The sequence below is a fragment of the Lepidochelys kempii genome, chromosome 9 (assembly GCF_965140285.1).
Source record: "Lepidochelys kempii isolate rLepKem1 chromosome 9, rLepKem1.hap1, whole genome shotgun sequence".
NCBI lineage: Eukaryota > Metazoa > Chordata > Testudines > Cheloniidae > Lepidochelys > Lepidochelys kempii.
The window spans coordinates 24,933,112-24,955,444 of record NC_136388.1 but is presented as its reverse complement, the minus strand read 5'-3'; the positions used below and the strand labels follow the sequence as shown (position 1 = coordinate 24,955,444).

General features: G+C 39.0%; 1 protein-coding gene across 3 annotated transcripts in view; it reads left to right on the top strand.

Moving 5' to 3' along the window:
* Window positions 1-17,983, top strand: part of GMPS (guanosine monophosphate synthase) — a 62,741-nt gene extending 44,758 nt beyond the window's left edge. For all 3 annotated transcript variants that reach the window (XM_073359615.2, XM_073359616.2, XM_073359614.2), the window contains 5 exons: window positions 518-643; window positions 1,962-2,077; window positions 6,582-6,712; window positions 11,337-11,509; window positions 14,509-17,983. In XM_073359615.2, coding sequence (XP_073215716.1) covers window positions 518-643; window positions 1,962-2,077; window positions 6,582-6,712; window positions 11,337-11,509; window positions 14,509-14,610 — 648 coding nt within the window. In that variant the 3' untranslated portion in view covers window positions 14,611-17,983. The remainder of the gene's footprint in view (window positions 1-517; window positions 644-1,961; window positions 2,078-6,581; window positions 6,713-11,336; window positions 11,510-14,508) is intronic.
* Window positions 17,984-22,333: the final 4,350 nt, after the last annotated feature.

Sequence of the window (22,333 nt, the reverse complement as noted above, 5' to 3'; positions counted from 1 at the left end):
ACCTGGCCCTCCATACCCTTTCGCAACCCCGATGTGACCCTCAGGCCAAAAAGTTTGCCCACCCCTGCTTTAGAGAGCAAACCTAGAAAGAAAAGTAAGTCAGTCTGTTACTTCTGGAGAGCTAAGTATCAGGGGGAAGCCATGTTAGTCTGTATCCACAAAAACAACAAGGAGTCCGGTGGCACCTTAAAGACTAACAGATTTCATAGAATCATTATTTGAGCATAAGCTTTTTGTGGGTAAAAACCCCACTTCTTGTTCTAGAGAGCCGTGACTCAAACCTGCTAAGCGTGTATGCATTCTGGTTATCAGAACAGAGACTTATAGATTGTACTGTTCCTCATAATGCTTGAACTTTGTTAAATGAAAACCATACTGCAAATCACTCTACAATGAATAAAGCTGTCATAAATTTAAAGTGAACATAAACATTTGGCTGCATAATCATTTATAAGTTTTATCTGAATGTGTCTTTTTACAAAATTTATGAAAAGTGATTTTCTGCCCCCTTGCACAGCCACACACTCTGTTACAAAGGGTCAAAGCATGCACAACTGAAGAGGACCAGGAGAAGCTGATGCAGATCACAAGCCTACATTCACTAAATGCCTTCTTGCTGCCAATCAAAAATGTGGGAGTGCAGGTTAGTGGAGTGGCTCTGTGGAGGTGTTGAAGGTTGCTTATGCTGAGTATAGAAGGCTGCAATATAGTATAATCAATAATTAAAGCTGTAAGAAAAATAAAGAAAATATCATGGTCCAAGAAAAGAAAATTAAAGGAGAATCCACAAGATAAATCACTTTTATTTTTATCTTCTTTTTGCTGGTGTGTGGGCCTTCCAGTAATCTTAGGTCCTCAGAAGGTTATCCAGGCCTTACAAAAGTGACACTCCAGTTGTCTCAGGTCCTTAAGAATCAATAACACTCATCAGCTGCTGTTCCAAAAGACTCATACTGCCCATTCAATCCATTTATATGCTCATTGTAATTAAAAAGAATACCCAAAAAACAAGAGCATTGGCACTAAACAGCTTACCTTTAAAACCCATTTTTGTGAAAATAAAATTCATTTTGTGGACAGTAGGAATACAATACAATATTGAAAGCTCTAAATATAATTTATCATGTTGACATGAAACAGCAAGGGTTCTCTTGACGTTGTTTTATGACTGGGGGTTTACTGGCATCTCTGATTGTATCCATTCTAATTAGTTTTGTTGAGATCAAATTCAAAAGGTACAATGTCTTGGTTGCTTGATTTAAATGGAAGTGTTTTCTGCATTTGCATTAGTATAGCAGTTAGGATATCCTTGCAAGTGGTCTTCTAATGTCGATGAGTTTTTAAAAATAAGTTATTTTTATTTAAATTAATTTTTACTTATTAGCAAAACAGAAGTGCAGACATAGCAAGCTAAATGCCTTCTTCCATTTTGATAGGCTGTTCTTAGAGTATTATGCATGGCAGGGTTCTTAAATTTAGTGGGAGGAGGTGTGCTCTGCTATGTTTGCCAAATTTTTTGTTAAGCTTCTGTTAGATGGCATTGGTTATGTTTTTAAGATATTTTGTAGTTTTTGGCATTTTTAATAGAATGAGATTGAACTTTTAAAATAAGCGTCAAAGGTATAATTTAAACAGATGGCAGCACTGGAAGCTGAGACTGAAATGCCTTTTAAATTCTCTGTAGAATGCCACAATTTTGCTGAGTATTTAAGCTCATTGTTTAGAGGCCCTTCCAATACCCAGGAATTACAAGGCATATTGAAGACGTAGGGTCAAGTTCTGCTCTCAGCTATATCCATGCAGTCACATTGACTTTGGTGGGCTTATAACCGTTAATCAAATGTTGATTTGTTGACTAAAATTTAGTTCTCTAACTTGATTTTTAACTGCTACAAAATAAATGGGAAAGTATTATATTGTTTTGTTTAAGAGAGATCCATTCACTTTCTGTTACTTCCCAGGGTGACTGTCGCTCATATAGCTATGTATGTGGGATCTCCAGTAAAGATGCTCCACATTGGGAGTCTCTTATGTTCCTAGCCAGGCTCATACCACGCATGTGCCACAACATTAACAGGTATACGTTCTCAATTTGGTAGGCAATTACCTTTGTTTCTGGCAATCTGTTTACTAATAATTTTTGTGCATATTATGCAGAAATTAGACTACAGTTTAGAAGCTGAGAACTGAAAGTAGTTAGTATAACTAAGTTTTCCTTTAAATGTTATGGCCTTCATAAAATGTACTTTGAGATTTATTTGTAACCACTGCCTAATGAATTCTGATGTGTAGTTATTCCAAGGATGCACAAACTTGAAATACTCATCAATAAGTTTTCTCTCCTTTTGATGATCACTTGATAAGACAAAATACAGTAAAACTTGTACAAAGCCCTATTCGTCAAGGCAACCTACTGTCTTGCATGGCTGCTCCAAACAATGAATAGATTTATTGGGCTGGAATTTAGAACATCTCTTGAGTTGTCCTAACGCATCTGTCATTGAAGTCACTTGTAAAACTCTTATTGACTAAAATAGGACCAGTGTTAGGCCAACACTAAGCAATCTGAATAATCCAACTTGTTCCATCTCTGTTAGAAAACTACCTCTGTTAAATAGCCCTTTGAGTGTCTGAAGACATGTTTCTCTGTATAGTCTGAAACATTAAATCAATGATAAATAGATGGAATTAATCAGAAAGTGCCTATGGAATATCTAGGTGCATGTTACTATAGAAATCTATACAAGGCAATATAGCAGGTCTGCCATTCAAGCTAATAGTTTAAATAGTTGTGGCTTGAAGGGAAAAAAATGTCCTTTGGTTCTCCTTCCGTATATTATATTGTAATTAACCTGGTAGCACTGCTTGTTTTTAATATTGCATGACACTTCCCATTATAAGATCCTGTTTTCAGTTTCTTTTAATTTTAACTGTTCAGGATGAAATTTTCCATGCCAGGTGTGTTTGCCTCAGGCTGGTTTTTTGTGGGGGGGAAACTTTAGCTAACATGGTTCAGCCATTTCCAAAAATGAGGGTAGGGAAAAATATGTTTTGTCCATATTAAATTCTGTGGTGACCTCTATTTTGAAAAGCTCTAGCGCACCCGTGCTTTGGTGCAGGGATTTGATATTTGGCGGATGCTTGGCCTTTGTGTCAGGATGTGCCTTTTTGCTGTCCCTGTGAAAATCTGCCCAAGTCTGGCCTTTTAAAAAAATCACAGTTCGCACATGCTCAGCTACAATCTCTGAAAATTCCATCCTCACTGAGCATGCTTGAGCCTCTTGCAGCTCCTAGCACTGGTCACACTATGCATGCACCATCCCCAAAGGGCATGCTGTAGCCCAAGGCTACAGGGACAAATCTTGATTTTTCCCCGTAATGGCTGCTCCTTGCTGGTGTGGAGCCAGGCACTGGAACTGAGAGCAGAGAGCCTATCTCTCCAGTACTCTCAATGATCCCCCGACTGGCATCCAGGTAGTGTGGAGGTAGAAGCTGTTTGATTCAAATGCAGAGGGAACAAGAGCCAGATCAGGGGTGAGAAAAACAAGTAAATTGGGATAAGGAGTTTGGTGAGACTGGGACTGGAGGAGGAGGAAGAAACTGACACAAACTGCTGGGCAGGGAGACTGAAAGCTGGGGTGAGGCAGGTGAGCCAGTTTGCGGAGTGATGGGGGAAGTAACTGAGATCGGGTGAGGAGCTGTGGTGAGACTGGGACTAGGAATCAGTAGGCGGGGTTGGGGAGGAGCTCTGACAAGGAGTAGAGTGCAGGTGGAAAGGTGCAAGTGGCTGAGCAAACAGACTGGGACAGAGAGCCAGGGAGGGAAGAGACTAGAGCAAGGAGATGAGGAAGTAATTGTGCAGGGGATACTAGGACTGAGAGTCAGGGGCATGGTGCGGAGACAGATCAGATGAAATCATGGTGAGGGAACTGGGGTTGGTGGGACAAGGAGTTCAGGTGAGGGAGGAGACCTGGGACTTTCTGGGAAAGGAGACTGGAACTAGGTGTGGGGAGGAGAGACTGGGACTCAGACTCCCCCACTGGGGTTGCTGGCTGGGCAAGAAGACTGGGTCTTGGATAAGAAGCCTGAGGAATAAAACTGGGACTGGGTAGGCAAGGAGAATGGGACTGAGACAAGGATCCAAGGCTAGGGAAAAAAGAGGGGGGGCTGTGCATAGAGTGGACCTGCTCTGGGGGTGAATCTGAGTGATGCAGTGAAGGAAGCCGTTGTTTGTAGGACCCCTGCCTCACTTGTTGCATAGTAGGTAGTGAGTGAGACAGGGGATTGCTGGAAGAGAAAGAACTGGCTAAGACAATTGCATGTGGTTCTGGAGAACTGGATTTTATCCCTACCTCTGCCACAGAGTTCCTGTGTGATGCTGAGTAAATCACATAAACAAAACCTTTCACAGTGGGTCACTAATTTATTTCTCACTTTCCAGTTGCCCAGCTTGATACCCTGGGGTCTGATATGCAAAAGTGCTGAGTGCTCACAGCTGCAACTGAAGTGTATGAGAGTTGTGCTTTGAACATTTTAAGTACTCTGAAAAATTGGGTCCTGGGCATGTCAAACCAGAAAAATAAAATTAGTGCAAAATGTTTATCTTAATCTCTCGGTGCCTTATCAGCCTAATCAGTTCGCATCTGTTAAATGGGGATAATATCACCTTGTCTCACAGGAGTATTGTGAAGATAAATTTAAAATATTTGTAAAGCTGATACTATAGTGATGAGCACTATAAAATTAAATTAATAATTCTATATTCAGGTCTGAATAGTGTGCTGCAAATAAGGCATAAGGCCACACAACTAACTACAAGAAGAAAACAAAATACATGAACTGAATGAGGCAGGGTTCCTGTGGAAAAAATAGTGGTGATTACATACTATCTCATAATGTTTCTGCACAGCAGCAACCTTAATTCTAGCACTTCCTAACTTTTGAGTGTTTGACTTACAAGTTTAATAATGTTCCTTTAATATATTTGTGTGTGTGTGTAATGTTATTCTGTTATAAACTGCATGTACTGTTCTGTTCATTCAGTTTTGTTATGTCTCTGGGCATTGTCTGATTCCCAGTGCCTGATTCTCAAACTTTCTCTTTGTGTTTATAGGGGCTTTAAAGGGAGAGGAGGAAGTTAACTTTTGAGTAGTGTATCAAAATAGTCTTCCAACCTCATAATTTCACAGATTTTAGTCTATAACCAAAAAAATAGAATTGAGAGAATACATGCTTGCCCATAATTGGAGTTTATTTGGACACAAGTGTGCTTGCATTTTATTTATTTGTTTATGCTCACAAATTATATGCATTCACATTGGCACACGTGGATGCTTAGGTCTACATGTACATTCCGACAAAGCGTGCTTAAAAATTTAAAGCAAAAATTAGAAATTGCTTTTAGCTAATTTAGCTCTGAAGTTTTGAACTATCCCATGAGGAAAGATTATTGCTGTATGAATCTCTGAACTACCCTAGTAATAAATATAGACTCATGTTTGAGAGGTTTTTTTACTTTTTTTTACTTTTCAAATTTCTCCGTTTGATATGGCAGATTTCTGTTTAGTACTTCTCTGTTAGGCATGTCAAGGACATAACCCCTTTAAAAGTAAGTGTTTACAGTATTAAACTATAATATATCCTAAAGATGTATTAATTTGTCCTGTCCATCAGTCCTTTATCCTATATTTCACCTAACTCCTAGAGCAAGGAAGGAAAAAGAGAGTCCACTGTATGTCCTAACTTGCATAGTTTTGCCACTGAAATTTAAATTATCACATACATTGTAAGGGGGAGTGTCTTTATAATCTGCAGTAGTGCAATCTCCCATTTCTTGTTACAGAAGCTCTGTGTATGAGGGATTTGTTGTTTAATTAAATAGCCTGTACTAACTGAAGTTTCTTCTCTATTCATGAATCTGAACAGCTTCATGTTGTATTTTTTGGTACAGTACAAAGTACAGTTAGATAAAAAGATGAAGCTGGAGTGAATACACAGCTTGAATTCAGAAGATGAATTATTAATATAATAAGCCACCGGAGGTTTATAAATAGCGATAGAGCCATGTAGTCACAGTATGTTATTTCTCAAACTGTGAGGTTAGCCTCCTTAAGGAGGCTTTGATCTCTTTTAAAGGAGATTCCAGGCGAAGCAGAAAGAATGCAAATGTAAAATTTTTATTAAATATTATTGGAACAGTATGAACTTTCACTGTCATCAATGGAAAAGTGAAGAACCCTCTCAGTAACATCAATGAATGGGCATTTTGTTTGGTTCTAAGGAAAAAGCAAGCCAAGAGCTATTGGCACTGTACATAGGAAACCAAAATAAATAAAAGTAAATACCTTTTGAGTTCCAAAAATAAAAAGTACATCAGGTTTACAGAATATATCCAGCTGAAATGTCTTGTCTCTCTTTTTAAACTCAAGGTAGTGGATAAGGGCCAAGGTTAAAAATTCATACTCTGATAGTCTCTGGGTCTCATGTGCTTCATTGCAACACTAAAGATGCAATCTCCAAGCAACCTACTTAATTCTTTCGACATAAAATTTATTTTTCTACAATCTACTTTATCTTCCTAGAGTTGTCTATGTGTTCGGGCCACCAGTCAAAGAACCTCCTACAGATGTTACACCCACTTTCCTGACAACCGGAGTCCTCAGCACTTTACGCCAAGCTGATTTTGAGGCTCATAATATTCTCAGGGAGTCTGGTAAGTGTTTGGCCTGGATACATTAGCTTGTGCTTGTCGCAAAATGTTTGTAATTCTTAAATCACTATGTAGTTACAGATTTAGAGCCAGACTATACAAGAATTGTGCTGTGTATCTTCAAAAAATCACTACTTAATGTGGTGGTAGCCTTATTTTAAATCCTGAGATAAATGGCATGAGTTGCTAGATGTTGTCCAAATAGAGTAAAATGTAGAGGGTCTTTAACATTATTACTCTACAGAAATCACTTCAGAAAGTAATTTTCTGACGCTACATAGTGCCTGATTATGAATTCATCCTTTATTTGTCTGATAACAGTTTCTTCCTCTTGTACTTTCCATTTCTCTATGGAATTGTGTGAATGAATCACAATGTTAAGAAATTACGTATGATATTCTTACCATGTTCACTTGTAGTGATATTCATTCCTTAACCAAACATAAATATTTGAGAGATGATTTAAAATATTAAACAATGGAAACCTATGAATAAGTGTAGCCAGACCTGCTGAGAGCAAAAAAAAACGTCTTAGCACATTCAGCCCACTCTCCACTATTGAACCATCTCTTCATATTAATTTTTTGCTTCTCAATCCATCAAAGAAGATAAATCTAGGAAAAACTACTGTTCAGCTTGAAGAAATCTCAAACTTCAGATGACAATTTTTCAATTTCATCTCAAGAAGTTAGAATCAACCTGGTTAAAACAGAAAAGAATGACAGCTAGATAACTTCTCAATGGGCTTTCAAATAGAAGACTTCTAAGGAAATGGCTGAATAATGATTTATATGTACAGGAATAATCTGTGTTTACCAGGAGTAAAAGAACTGTGCAAAGAAAAACCTCCAGATTTCTTCCAAGATCATATTGTTTTGTGAGAACAAGGAAGCTTCTCAAGAATAAGCCAAATGTACAGATCCTCACACCATCTGCCACCAAGTTTTTTTTTCAATTTTAACTTTAAAATAAAAAGGCTAAACTGCATTTGTAAAACCAACAATTGCAAGCCTATGCACAGTAACACTATCAACACTTACCACTGAAAAAATGTTTAATTTCCTCTAATGCCTAAACTACAGAGTGAGTCTGGGAATATGATAACCTACAGTTTCAGTTAACTTCTAATATAGCTCACTGCTCAGTTATATGTCAGAGCTTGAGAGGTTCATGGTAAGTGTATGTGAGACCATTAATCAAATTCACCTAAATATTTTTTCTTCCATTATCTGCAAATCAAGTTACTGAGGAATAAGACTTTGACTCTTTTTTGTTTGCGAAGTTAAAAAAACATTGAAACCCAGAAAGCAACACTAGCAAAACATAAAGGGTAAAATTTTCTAAAGCACTTAAATGACTTACGCTCTTCTGTCCTATTGACTTTTAGTGTTTGTCACTTTTAAAAATGGGACATGGGCTCCTAAGTGACTTAGATGGGTCTGAAAATGTTTAACAAAGACGAGTTAAGAATTAAAAGACAAAATGTGACTCTAAATCATTTAAGATCATTATAATGTGATTACACACCTTTATGACAGTGTATATCTTGCCTATGTTAACATATTTGTTAAACAGATCTTATCAGTCTGATTCACTAATAACAAGCACTTATTCAGATAAATTCTTGGAGAGATGCCAATTGCAAATTGTCTCTACTCAAGGAGTGTAAATATGAGAAACTGCAAAATCTTTCAATGAACTGGTGTGAAAAACCATCACGTTTTCACGGTGAGAGATTTGAGCTCAATCCACGTAGTTTATCTAAGAGATGGGTAAGAGGTGACTTGATCAGGGACAATGAGTACGTAAATGGGGAGAAGAGATATTAATGGTCTCTTTGATTTAGCAGACAGAGGCATTACAAGAACCTTTGGCTGGAAGTTGAAGCTAGATTAATTAAAATTGGAAATAAGGTGTACATCTGTAACCATTGGAACCCCTTGCCAAGGGATGAAGTGGCTTCTCAGTTTTTCAGGATTGGGTGTCTTGCTAAAAGATACATCTCTTGTTCATTCAGAAGTGAAGCTTGATGTAGGAATTACTAAGTGGCATTCTATGGCCTGTGTTATGCATGTCAAACTAGATTAAGGCCCCTCTGGTCATAGAATCTATGAATTCCAATGACATAATGGAGAGCTTAACAATTTATTCACATCTTTATGTAGTTCTATCTCCCTACCAATGCAGAATTGTTTCCTACTCTTTGTTTTGTAGCATTTTGTCCAGTCTGGTTCTAAATGTTGTTCCTCAAGTGATGGTCGCTATTTGTATTCCACTGTGGGTACACATGTGCTGTGTGTGAATGAGATCAGAAGAATTTTGCTAGCAGTGTCAGTTGTCCCTTTGCTCCCCATGGGGCAACTATTATGCCCAATATCCCAGGCTTCAAAAATTGTATTTCCTGCCCCTGGGCTTTCCTGATCAGTGTCAACTATCAGAAATGTCTCTACTGCCTCAGAGAAGCTCATGTCTCTTTGAAGTGTGCTATTTGCCAATCCTTCCCCAGCTGAACTCACCAAGCATGTGACTACAGACAGGAAATTTCGTATTGATTGTGTAATGAGGCCCAATCTGACCCTAGCACAGTGCCTCTCAACCTGCTTACCATTGTGGACCGCATATGCAGCTCTCTGTGTTATGTGGGCTGCATCCACACGATGTACAGACACTTCCCTGGTTACGCAAATCCAACTTACGCAAATCCACACTTACGGAAAAAGTTCCGTAAGCTAGAAATAGGAGGGGGTTGGTTTGTTCGTTTGTTTGTTTGTTGTGTAATGGTCAGAGATACGTTTCCAACTTACGCAAAATTCGAGTTACACAAGGCGTTCCAGAACGGATTGGTTGTGTAAGTTGGGGAGCGTCTGTATATACTACCTGTATGGCCCTGAGGATGTCAGATGGCCGCTACACCATAGAATTCCTCTCCCTTCCCCCTCCGAAACCACCTATCCTGTCTGGCTTCTGGGATCACTCTTATGAGAGGATGCTCTTGCAAGAGGAAGCTCCCTCCTCCATCAGTGAGCTTTAAGGTGGTACCACCTCAGTACTGGGGAAAGTTTTTATCCAAAATATTTCCTCATCCACAAAAAGAAAGGGGGAGGATAGAGACCCATCCTAGATCACGGCTGACTGTCGACTCAGACAACTGGTTCACAGCTCTTGATCCGAAGGATGCCTACTTCCATATAAACATCCCACCCCTTTTAGGTCCGAACCGCCAGCAGTATCAGATAGTATCCTTTGGCCTAGCAATAGCATCAAGAGAACTTACAAAAGTGCTGTCTGTAGTGGCAGCTCACTTCTGGCGCCACAGTTCATCAGTCTTCCCCAACCTCAACGATTCCCTAGTGATAGAGAGATCTCAGCTGGAGGTACAGAGAGCAGCCTCATCCCTGCTCTTTGCTAGGACTTTGCGTAAACAGAAACGTCCCACACAGACTATGGAGTTTATTGGAGCAACACTGAACTCTATTGGTGTCAAGGAATATCTTCCTCAGGACAGATTGCAGTCCATAAAAGATCTCGTCTCCCTGCTCAGACTGAGCCCATAGATGTCAGTCTATTTGTGCCTCAACAAAGGCGGAGCCTCATCAAGGGCATCACACAGGTGCAGGAAGCCATGTGACCTAGGTGGATGAAGCACGAATAGACAGTGATCATATATGTTCCCCTGCTGTGGTGGGATGCCTATCCAAAAGAGCATACAGTGTAAGGGACATGGACTCCCCAAGAGCCCAGGATGCACATATAAACCACCTAGAATTGTAAGCAGTCTGCAAGGGCTTCAAACAATTCCAACCACTCTTGTAAACCCACCACATTCCAATGATGTTAGACTACATGACAACAGTTTTCTAAATGAGTAAACAAGGGGGAGCAAGATCTACCCCTCTCTGCATGGAAGCTGTTAATCAGAGTGATTTGGTGACTAACTAATCGACATTGCTAGTTAAAATCTTCTGATCTCAGGTACATGGAGCACATGCATGCTCTTGGTGGAATATACAAAGTAAGTAACCTCTCTTCGCAAGGCTTCCACTACTACTCTTTGACTATTGTTTCACAACACTACTTGGAAGCTCTTCCTGATATTCAATCTGAATTTTCCCTTCTGTAATATTTTTCAGTTACCCCTGCTAGAAGGAAGAAACCCTCCCTGAGCTCACTGCCAGATATGTCATACTTCCTCTTATCCGATACTGAAAAATGGGAGAAGAGTTGCTTGGATAATACCCCCAATATGCATAATTTTCACTGAAAGTTAGCCACTTGTATGAATGAGTTCTGCATTCCCTGTTCTATGTAAAAAGGGCTCCTACCATATTTGGCAATACTGGTAGTTTAAATGTATAGACCATTAATATTATATGAAAGTATGATCACGATGATCCTTCACGGGGGCAACATGACCTTTTGGGGGAAGGTTGCAAAACTATAGCTCAAAAAACTTCTTGTCCATTTCAGTATATTTCATTGTATATTATGTTGTCTGTCTATGTATGAAAATGATGCAAAGGTTTATTCCATTATTATGCATATCTTACAAACGTAGCATAATTTGGAGTAAAATAATCTGTTTAGACAACATTGTTAATATCAAGCTTTTATCACCATTTTGCTTAAGGTTATGCTGGAAAAATCAGCCAGATGCCAGTAATTTTGACACCATTGCATTTTGACCGAGACCCCCTACAGAAACAACCTTCCTGCCAGAGATCTGTGGTTATTCGAACCTTTATCACTAGTGACTTCATGACAGGCATTGCAGCAACTCCTGGCAGTGAGATCCCAGAAGAGGTAATAGTTCCTGTTTATTTATTTATTTATTTATTTTTAATTCTTTTTGGAGTGAGCTGGTAACCCAAGATGATTTTCATATTGTCTGTTTTTTGGGTGATTTATAACTTTAAGATAACTTTTATAAAAGTTATGTAATACTTGACTCCTGTTTACTATTTTGATTTGTCAGTGCACTTTACTTAAAGGAAACCCTGCCATAGGATAAGCCCATAAGGATGTTGTGACAGGTTGATAAAACAAGGTAACAGTAGTCAAAAATCCTACTACTTAAGAATATTCACCAAAACGTTAAAGCCTTTGAGGGCCTAGAATTAGGTGCTTACTTCCATATTTAGAAGCAGCCCAACTTTCAAAAGTCATTGATTTCAGTGGGAGTTGTGGTTGCTCAGCACTTCAGAAAAACTGACTAGTTATATTGAGGGGCTTACACAGATTTGGGAGCCCAATTTTAGGCACTTGTTTTGCTAATTTTGGCCATTCCCACCATTCTCATGTACTTTCAAGATTTTAAAAAAATATGGTATGTGTAAAGAATGGTATAAATCTGACCTTTTGAGTTTCTTGGGTTTTCTATTTGTTATTGTCTCAATCCTAATTCACACTTTTTTAAGTTTAAGTGTTTGGAAATTATTCCTGCATAGGTCAGAGTAGCATAAATACGTATGATTATAAATTCTTTGACTTGGCTCAAGGAAGTCTTATGTAAAAGATTTTAAAAATATTGATAGTTAAAACGTAAACATAATGTATTAAACCATTCCAATGTACACACATGGGAATCTTCATTTTAACTGGGAGTTTACATTTCTAATTTTACATCTTAAATGCATGTTTTGTGCTATAAAGCTTCGGTGTCTCAAAATGTTGAATCAGAGAATCAGAATCCTAGAATATCAGGGTTGGAAGGGACCTCAGGAGGTCATCTAGTCCAACCCCCTGCTCAAAGCAGGACCAATCCCCAACTAAATCATCCCAGCCAGGCTTTGTCAAGCCTGACCTTAAAAATATCTAAGGAAGGAGATTCCACCACCTCCCTAGGTAACGCATTCCAGTGTTTCACCACCCTCCTAGTGAAAAAGTTTTTCCTAATATCCAACCTAAACCTCCCTCACTGCAACTTGAGACCATTACTCCTTGTTCTGTCATCTGCTACCACTGAGAACAGTCTAGATCCATCCTCTTTGGAACCCCCTTTCAGGTAGTTGAAAGCAGCTATCAAATCCCCCCTCATTCTTCTCTTCCGCAGACTAAACAATCCCAGCTCCCTCAGCCGCTCCTCATAAGTCATGTGATCCAGTCCCCTAATCATTTTTGTTGCCCTCCGCTGGACTCTTTCCAATTTTTCCACATCCTTCTTGTAGTGTGGGGCCCAAAACTGGACACAGTACTCCAGATGAGGCCTCACCAATGTCGAATAGAGGGGAACGATCACATCCCTCGATCTGCTGGCAGTGGCCCTACTTATACATCCCAAAATGCCATTGGCCTTCTTGGCAACAAGGGCACACTGTTGACTCATATCCAGTTTCTCGTCCACTGTAACACCTAGGTCCTTTTCTGCAGAACTGCTGCCGAGCCATTCGGTCCCTAGTCTGTAGCGGTGCATGGGATTCTTCCGTCCTAAGTGCAGGACTCTGCACTTGTCCTTGTTGAACCTCATCAGATTTCTTTTGGCCCAATCCTCTAATTTGTCTAGGGCCCTCTGTATCCTATCCCTACCCTGCAGCGTATCTACCTCTCCTCCCAGTTTAGTGTCATCTGCAAACTTGCTGAGGGTGCAATCCACACCATCCTCCAGATCCTTTATGAAGATATTGAACAAAACCGGCCCCAGGACCGACCCTTGGGGCACTCCACTTGATACCGGCTGCCAACTAGACATGGAGCATTTGATCACTACCCGTTGAGCCCGACAATCTAGCCAACTTTCTATCTACCGTATAGTCCATTTGTCCAGCCCATACTTCTTTAACTTGCTGGCAAGAATACTGTGGGAGACCGTGTCAAAAGCTTTGCTAAAGTCAAGGAACAACACGTCCATTGCTTTCCCCTCATCCACAGAGCCAGTTATCTTGTTATAGAAGGCAATTAGATTAGTCAGGCATGACTTGCCCTTGGTGAATCCATGCTGATTAGTAGCATTGTAAGAAAATAGCATTGAATGTGTGGAAGAAATGTACACCTAAGGAAGTAAACTGAAGTTGATTTAAAATTCCAGGTGCTTGTGGAGAGCAATATTGTGTTGTGGCATATGGAATTGTATATTACTCTACAGCACACACTAATAGGATACCTGGAACAAAATATATAATTACACTGTCAGTGCACTTCAAGCTGTGGAAATTATTTGGCAAGCTTTCTTCTTTTGCAAGGAAGATGAGACTTTCTTATCAGATCCACAAATTATTATTCAATACTCATTCTGGGGTACTCTTGCTGACACTAGCTAGGTTTTGAACTCTGGAAGACAGGAGGCTCTAAATAGAGAACCTTTTTCTCTGAAACATTCTTTCTCTGTTGTTCCTATAGACTTCATTTGTCCAGAGCATGATTTACAGTTCATCTTTTTATTCAGGCTGTTACTTTTGTGTGAGTGGCGCTCATGTTGAGGAGTACATTTTTATTTTTATACTTTGCCAATTTGTTTGAAATTATTGGCTGTAGTATTTTATGAGGCACTGAAATTTGGTATGATTGCTTCATTTTTATAAATTAAAAATGTTTTCAAGATAATTTTATTTTGTCAAGTGAGATACTTTGTACTTAGCTCCCACTTTTTGATTGGTATCCTAATTGTAACAGGGGAAGTCAGTAAAGGTAAGGATTTTTTGGGGTATTTTCTTATTGGTGTCTGTGTACTTGTAGTATCTGTTTGTTCTTCTGTTTGCGTCCAGACTACTATGGTAAAGAACTTTCTTTTAAATATTTCCATTTTTATAGGATGCAGTTTTTCCAAAGTAAATTTGTCACAAGTGCTTTTTTCCTTTTAATCATAGGTTGTGTTGAAGATGGTGACAGAGATTAAGAAGATTCCTGGCATTTCTCGGGTGATGTATGACTTGACATCAAAGCCACCAGGGACTACTGAGTGGGAGTAACTAATTTTTTTTTCTATTGAAGTACTGTGTGCAGTTTAAATTATATCAGAAACCATTCCCAGTGTTGACATGCAGTACTGTGAAAAGAGTGACTGGAGCTGCTACATAACATCTGATCCCTCTCCTGGAGCATAAATCTGCAGTTAAGAGCTATGTTGGGGATAACTGTAAGTGGGGCTGAGGATTTGTACGGGTAAATAATCATGGCAGCATTGCCTGTGCGCAGACAGATTCATATTGCTTTTGCCTTTACTGATTCTTCCTGTTTTCATGTGTTTTATCGTTACTGTCATTTCAATGTCTCTGTTTTTGTACACTGTGTAAAAAGAGACAGTTTATTTACTTTTACCAAAATCATTGTTACAGCCTAAAAATGTAAAATGAATAATTAATGTGACCAACTGCTTTTGAACAGATTTATTATAAATAAATATTTTGCCAAATGGAGTAGTGGGTACTGTTGAGTTGTGGAATTAATGTGTATCTGTTTGCTGTGTACTGGTAAGCCTGTTCTATATTGTTGGAAGTATTAGCCGATGGCAATAACACTGAATTCTGAAAGATTGATGCTAAAATAATATGAAATGTCCTTTCATCTTCCTTTTTCTGCTCACTCCCTCTTACATCACTTTCTCTTGACAGATTGAATATGTATGTGGACAACAAACACGTACATCTATACTTCCCAATAAGCTTCAATATACATTTAATGATATCTGATACTATAAAATATAAGGCAGTATATACTCTGGGGACTCTGATGCAATGGTAACAGTGGGAGTGAAGTTTGAGCAGCTGATTGCATCAGACCCACCAGTTCTAGTTAGTGTAACCTACTTCAGTTTTGCTGTTTTTTAAACTCCTGCACAACAACCCATCCCCCTCCCACTGCCTGTCTCTGCATTTTTGTTTATACTTGGTAAGAGTTTGCTGTATAGAGATTTCCTTTTACCAGGGAAGTATTTGTGTGTGTTGTACGGAGTTTGATTTTGAGATTGTTATGCTCTTTGAATATCTGGTTGTCATCAGAGGTGACTTTAGCCAAGCAGAATACAAATTACTTCAGTCATTTGTATATTGCTGTTTTCTATTTAAGTAAGGGGTAACTCACAAGAAGGGATATAGTTATCATTGGACCGCCCATATTTCTCTAGTATGTTGAGGCCAAAGGCCAAGTATTTCCAGCCACCTAAGAAGTTTGGTAATCTCATATAACTGCAGTGCTTGAAGTGTTATTCTTGTAACAGTTAAAGGTTCTGACCTGAGCAGCTTTACTAGATACTTGTACAGTTGGAACCTTAATTATGTATCCAGATTAATTCTTTTCATCATGTCCATTTTTGAAACTGTATTTCATTCAGCTGTGAAATTACCTTATATCTGTTATAAAGTGGGGAAGTTCAGAGCTGTCTCTGATCACTTATTTTCCATTACATAGATTTTTTTTAACTGGAATAATGGCTGATAAACATTTATTTTAACAAGTTGACCACCTTTTGATTCCACATGTTTTTGATTTTTAGTACTACTTGCATAAACTTATACTATAAAAGTTTAGTTTAATTAATCACTTTTTAGTGTCATAATACTTTTACCTATGCCACTTGGGAGTATGTATCTTAGTTATGGGGTGGGATATTGTACAGAAGCATCTTCCGGCTTTTTGAAAAGTTTAATGAACATCTCACAGCATAGAAATGTTGTTAGTGGTAGGGAGGCAGAAGGTTCTAGTGGCTAGAGCACATGACCAGAAGTCAGGAGACCAGTTTCTAATCCTAACTCTCCTGCTTTGACACCTTGGGTAGTCATGTAACCTTAACCTCTATGTGCCTCAGTTTTCCCATTTATAAAATGGGGATAATAATTACCATACCCATCCTTCTAGAGCTATATGAGCTCTTTGGATGAAAAGTGCTATGTAAGTGAAGTATTGCTATTATATGTAATGCAGTCTCACTGTTGGCCTACGAGCCGTAAAACCTTTCAATTAGAGTAACTTTAATCACCAAAAGTTAACAAGTATTCATTGGGACAGACGAATATTCCATCTTTCAGTCCTATTGAAAACCGCCATTTTAACTCCTCTTCCATAGTTCAATTTTAACAAAACTCCCTGATCAAATTATGGCCTTAATATTATATATTTAATTTTTGTCATAACAGTACTGAGGATAGTTATTTTCATGAATGTAGAGATGTATAATACACAAATGACACAATCACAAGTAGATAAGGGCAATTCCATTTCAGTGAGCTGAAGAGATACTTCATATTCGATAAATATACTTCATATTCTCTATGTAGCCTTTGTCGCTTCTGCACGTAAACTTGCTATTATTGCTGTTGTCACCGGTTCTGCTAATGTTCTAAATTAGACCTTGAGAGCAAAGAGGGGGGAGAGGAAATGGGGAATGAAGCACTGAAGCTTGTTATCGAAATTAGAGGGCATCTCTTTAACTCTTAGAATTCTGGCATTTTTCTGACTCTTCTTCTAAGGCATTTATTTAGTTGGCATCCATGTAAATAAATATGGAGTATATAGTCTCATAGTTATGATGTAACTCAAAAGAAGATACAATACACAGTCTGGCCATAGCATCCAGAGGGTTAAATAAATTGTATCCTATTGACTGTAACATACATACATTCAGGAAGAATATTTTTCATATGTGGTGCATGTCAGATACTTAAGTCAAACTGTCATAGGAGTTGCATCTTAACTACGGTTACAGTATATACACGTATAGGGGGTGTGTATTGAAGTTTGATGTACATATTTTCATCATATCTGATCTATACCATAGTAGTTTGCTTTCAGGTCTCTATTAATAAAGTGGAGCTTGACATACCCCATATTTTTAGGCACATCTTTTTTACTAGAAAAATGAATATTAGAATATATTTAGGGTATATAAAATATTGCATTATGAACAGAATGTCTTATTTCAATAAGATTCCTAGGTCTTAAAATATCTCCCGCCCTTTTTGTTCAATACCCATACTATACATTTGGGAAGTGTTGAGTTATTCTTAGTGGGGTTGACATCAATTGCCATCCCAGCAGTTCTTGAATGTACTTTATGGAGTCAACATATGTAGTACAGCCAGATGCAAAGGGAGAATAGCACATTTTTACATTAGGTCATGAGTAAACTTAGTGTATAGTTGACTAAAAACAGAAGTGTAGCTGCCCTGTACAACTTGTTCACCTCAGGTCTTCAGTGAGACATGTCAACATTTTAAAAGGAATTTGTATTGGGGGGAGGTATTTCCCATCATTCTCAATTTTTTAAACATTTTTCTGCTTGTGAAATGATATCAAGTACTGTGAGCCTTAATTTTTATCCACAAATAAAAAATGTACAGTATGTTACTTGTTTGAATGTGTGTGTGATTTATTTTGTGGGGTTTAAAGCAGGAATTGCATTTGAGTGGATGGTCCATTTTGGAGCCAGGGGTGAGGGGAGGGAAGAGCAAAAAAAGATGAAATCACTGTTCTTAAATCCTGAACCACTTGCGAGAGAAACATCCAGGAGCAAGAAAGCATCTCTGTAAGTGCTGCCTCCCTTCAAAATATTGTGTGAGATGCATTTAAAGTGGTCCCATTGATGATTGTGCCTAACTCCTAAGATTGGTGGGAGGATGGGTGTAATGTTCAAAGAGGAGAATAGACTTGTCCTAAACTTTTCAGTGAAATACAAGGTTTGAATTTAGTCTCTCCTTTACTGTGATTATAACATTATTCTCTAGCTTCTCATGTGAAATTCCTTCAGAGAAGAAGAGCATTACATTTATACTTATGGCATTTGTTTAAATATAAAAAACAAACTATAGCTGATGGACCTGTACTGTTTTATGAATCCTCAAACTCTATTTCTCTTTTATGACTATATTACAATAGTGATAAGCCTATGCTCTTCCTAATTTGAAAATTCAGTACTGCATATAAATTGCCGCTTTAAAAAAAAGGGCAGCTGAAATGCTTTTGCTCACAAGACACATTTCCACATGCAATCTTAAGTGCTTCCTGTCAGCACTAATAGCATAAATGAACATGGAACATTTGATCATGTATCTCCCCTTTGGAATGAATTAAGCATTTTTTTAAGGCATACAGCTGTAAAACTGTTCTGTAAAATCTGTCTCAATAATTGAACTTATGTATGAGAAAATATATCAATTATCCATTTGGACGTGTTGCCAGTACTCCTGAAACGTATCTTATGCAGGTACCTTAAAGAAAGAAAGCACAGAGAGTCCTGCCAGGATTTGAACCTCTAGTTCCAGCGGCACTATGTACTTCAGATTTATTTGCTGAGTGCCAGTAGTCTGTTCGCTGCTTTAAATGACCAACGACAACAAAAAAAACCACCCCACCATGTCCTGAGGAGATTAAAATCTATTTGATGCTTAGATCACACAAAATTATTCCCTCCAGCATTGCTTACAAATATTCCAGTGTATTACACAACCCTCGTATGCCTGCATTCCTAAATTGTTAATTTTATTGCTGCAGTGCTACATGAAAAAACAGCAGCATTCTCTGCAAACTAACCCTTTCCCTTAATCTTTGATAGTAGAAATACCTGTGGCCTAAAGAATAACAAAACTATCTATTAAATTTGACATTCAAGGACCATAGTTGGAGTGACTTGTTAAAATGGAGATTTTTTGTTTTATTTTTTTCCCTCTTAAAACATCTTCTATGTGAATGCTTCAAAAGTTCAGCTTTGTTTTAAAACAAACCACACAAAATACCCATCAGTCATATTTTGTATTGTTGTGGGTTGGGTTAAATATTGCTTAAAATGGTGAGTGTGACCTCCACCTGTCATTGAAAATATTTGAAAGAGACAGCCTCCACCTAAGGCAAAGGGGGTGTGAGAGAGAATCCAGGAATCTGAGCCATATTGGCTTTTGCTGGGCATGGTTTGGCCTAAGGGTTTGTGTGAGTGAGAAGTAGGAGGGAGCGACTGAGAAGGATCAGAAAGGGAGACATAGCCTGAAAAAGAAGCTGGTGGTACAATCCTGAGACAAAGCCTAGAGAGCAAGCTCTTGGGGGGTGCTGACAGAGAGTTTGTTTCCTTGTTCACAGCACCATCTCCTGTTGTTTGGTTCCTCCTGTGTTCAGTGAAACAGGATTTTGTATGGTCTTTGTAAATAAATAAGAATATGCCAAAGAAAACATCTGACTCACCAATTTCTCCTCCCAACTGGGAAAAAAAACTCAAGAGATCCTGAATTTTGGCTAGCTGCTTAGGTCAAAAGGGGTAACAATATATTTACTGTGAGGTGCTATAAAAGAAACATGATCTTTGAGGTAGGGATTTGTATTGAAAAGACAGACAAGTGAAGCACTAACATACTTCATAAAGAAGTAGTGAGGAGGGTCAGGGGTAGGGACGTGAGATTGAGGTTCCCAAGGGCTTGTCTACCCTACAGGTTAGGTCAGTTTAATTATAACACTTGGGGGGTGGGGAGGGGGGCGGGTTCAACCCTGTAGCGACATACCTGGCCTCAGTATATACATAGACAATATCAAGGGTCTGATGTTTGGGTTTTTAGTTTACGCACATTGGTTTGTGGGCAGTGCTGCAGAAGTGGGTTTATAGTAGGGATTTGAATGAGGAAAGTACTGTCTTGACAAATAGATTTTCTCAGTGAAAATAATTTACAATAGATCTCTAATCTTATAGAAGTACTCTTTCGTTATCAAACTTTGGCTATCTTATTATATTGATGGTCTAGTCTTGTCTTTGAACAGTACTTTATGAAAAGCTATTTAAGTTTCTAAATCCTTATTTCATTCAGCCCATGCCCCTGGTCAATAGCCTGTGGGCACAAGCCAGTCATCTTCAACTACTGTATGCAGATTAAAATTTAGCTTTAGGCTCTCTGTTTACTTGAAAGGGCATATTTTTTATATCTCTTCTAGCTAAACTCAGCATTGTGAAGTGGTTGGTTTTTTTTTTTCTTTCTTCTTTATAGGAAGTTTAAAACTTCAGGTCTGTGTTGTGTGTCAGAATGCTAATATTCCGATGATCCAGTGGGGTTTTCCCTGAGGAATCCAGTAAGCATTTAAAAATAATTGAAATCAACTTATGGTTGACCCCATGAAACAAATGAACTATTTGCTGTGATCTAATGCCTTTATGTAAATTTGACTGTGAATTCTGTTCATTAGGCTGTTGTTGCCTGGGGCTGCCCACCTCCTTCACCTTTTTTGGAGGAAACTAGGGGCTTGGCTACACTTGCAGATGTAGAGCGCTTTGGGTTAAACCAGCCTTTGTACAGCGCAGTAGGGAAAATGCTCCAGTCTGTCCACACTGACAGCTGAAAGCACACTGGCCTGGCCACATTTGCAGCACTTGCAGCTGCATTGGGAGCGGTGCATCATGGGCAGCTAACCCAGCGTTGAAGTGGCTGCAACGTGCTTTTCAAATGGGGAGGGGGTGGGGTGGAGTGTGTTGTGTGTACGTTGGGGGAGAGAGAGTGGGTTTTTGGGGTGCTGAGAATGTGTCAGCTTGTCTTGTAAGTATAGACCCCCCCTTTCTCCCCCACATCTCTCACTCACTCCCTCAAAGCAAACATTAGCTGTTTGTTTTTTCCTGGAGCTGATAAGCAGCCGGCAGGCCCAAACGGAGGAGCTTCGGAGCTTCAAAAGGGCCACTTCCACATGAAAGGGCCACTTCCACATTCGTGCCGGAGTTCACAACAAAGACAAGAAAGGCCACTTCAGTTAATGGGCTTATGGGACTTTCCGGAGGGCAATCAGAGCACTGTAACGTAACTCCTCGTTCACACTGACGTTGTAGCATCTCACCCAATACGCAGCAAACCTTATCCCTGGAGTACCAGCAGCGCTCTAGCCAGGGAGTCAGAGCGCTCTCTGTGCCTTGCCAGTGTGGACGGGGAGTGAGCTAGAGTGCTCTGGGCGGCTTTATTGCAGTATAACGTGCAAGTATAGCCAAGGCCTAGGTGCAAAAGGGCTGCTTTGCGGCCCTCGAGCACTTCCTGCTGACTTGATGAGGTTGCTCACTTTGGGCTGGTTTTGCTTCAGGATGTTGGGGAGATGTTTACTGTTTCATGGTGACACACCCCAACCTGGGCTAATTAAAAAAAAAAAATTAGCAAATATATTTGTTCATCAAATACTTCAGCTCTTATCTCTTGTTTTGTTGAGCTTACAGAGGGCTCTCTGTCATACTAAAATCCTTTTTAGCTGCATTTGTTTAAGAAATAAATTACCTTTCAAGGAAATTCATGAAAAATTATACTTGTTTCCTTGTGCTTCCTCTGTCCGTCTGTCTGTATCCACCTGTTGTCTTTGATCTTATTACATCATAAGTTCTTCAAGGCAGGGATGTCTTTTTGTTATGTTGGTACAGCACGTAGCACAATGCAGCCCTGGCCTCTAATAAATACAGAAAGAATAAACACTGATAAATACTCACTTCCAGCTATTTCTCTGGTTCCAAGAGGAAGGTATAAAAAAAGATTCCCTGATTCGTCCCAACCCTTACTTGCAACTGCTTTTAATGTTATGAAAGTTGCTGGAAAAATTATCACCCCCTTGTCAAACTGCAACTTACATAATATTTCTATAACAGGACTGCTCTTTTGGCCAGTCAAGTCCTTGGTTTGATTTGCATAGACTCAAAGACCCCTGATCATGAAAGTTGATCCCAGACATGCAGATTCATTGAAGTCAGTGTTACTTCAT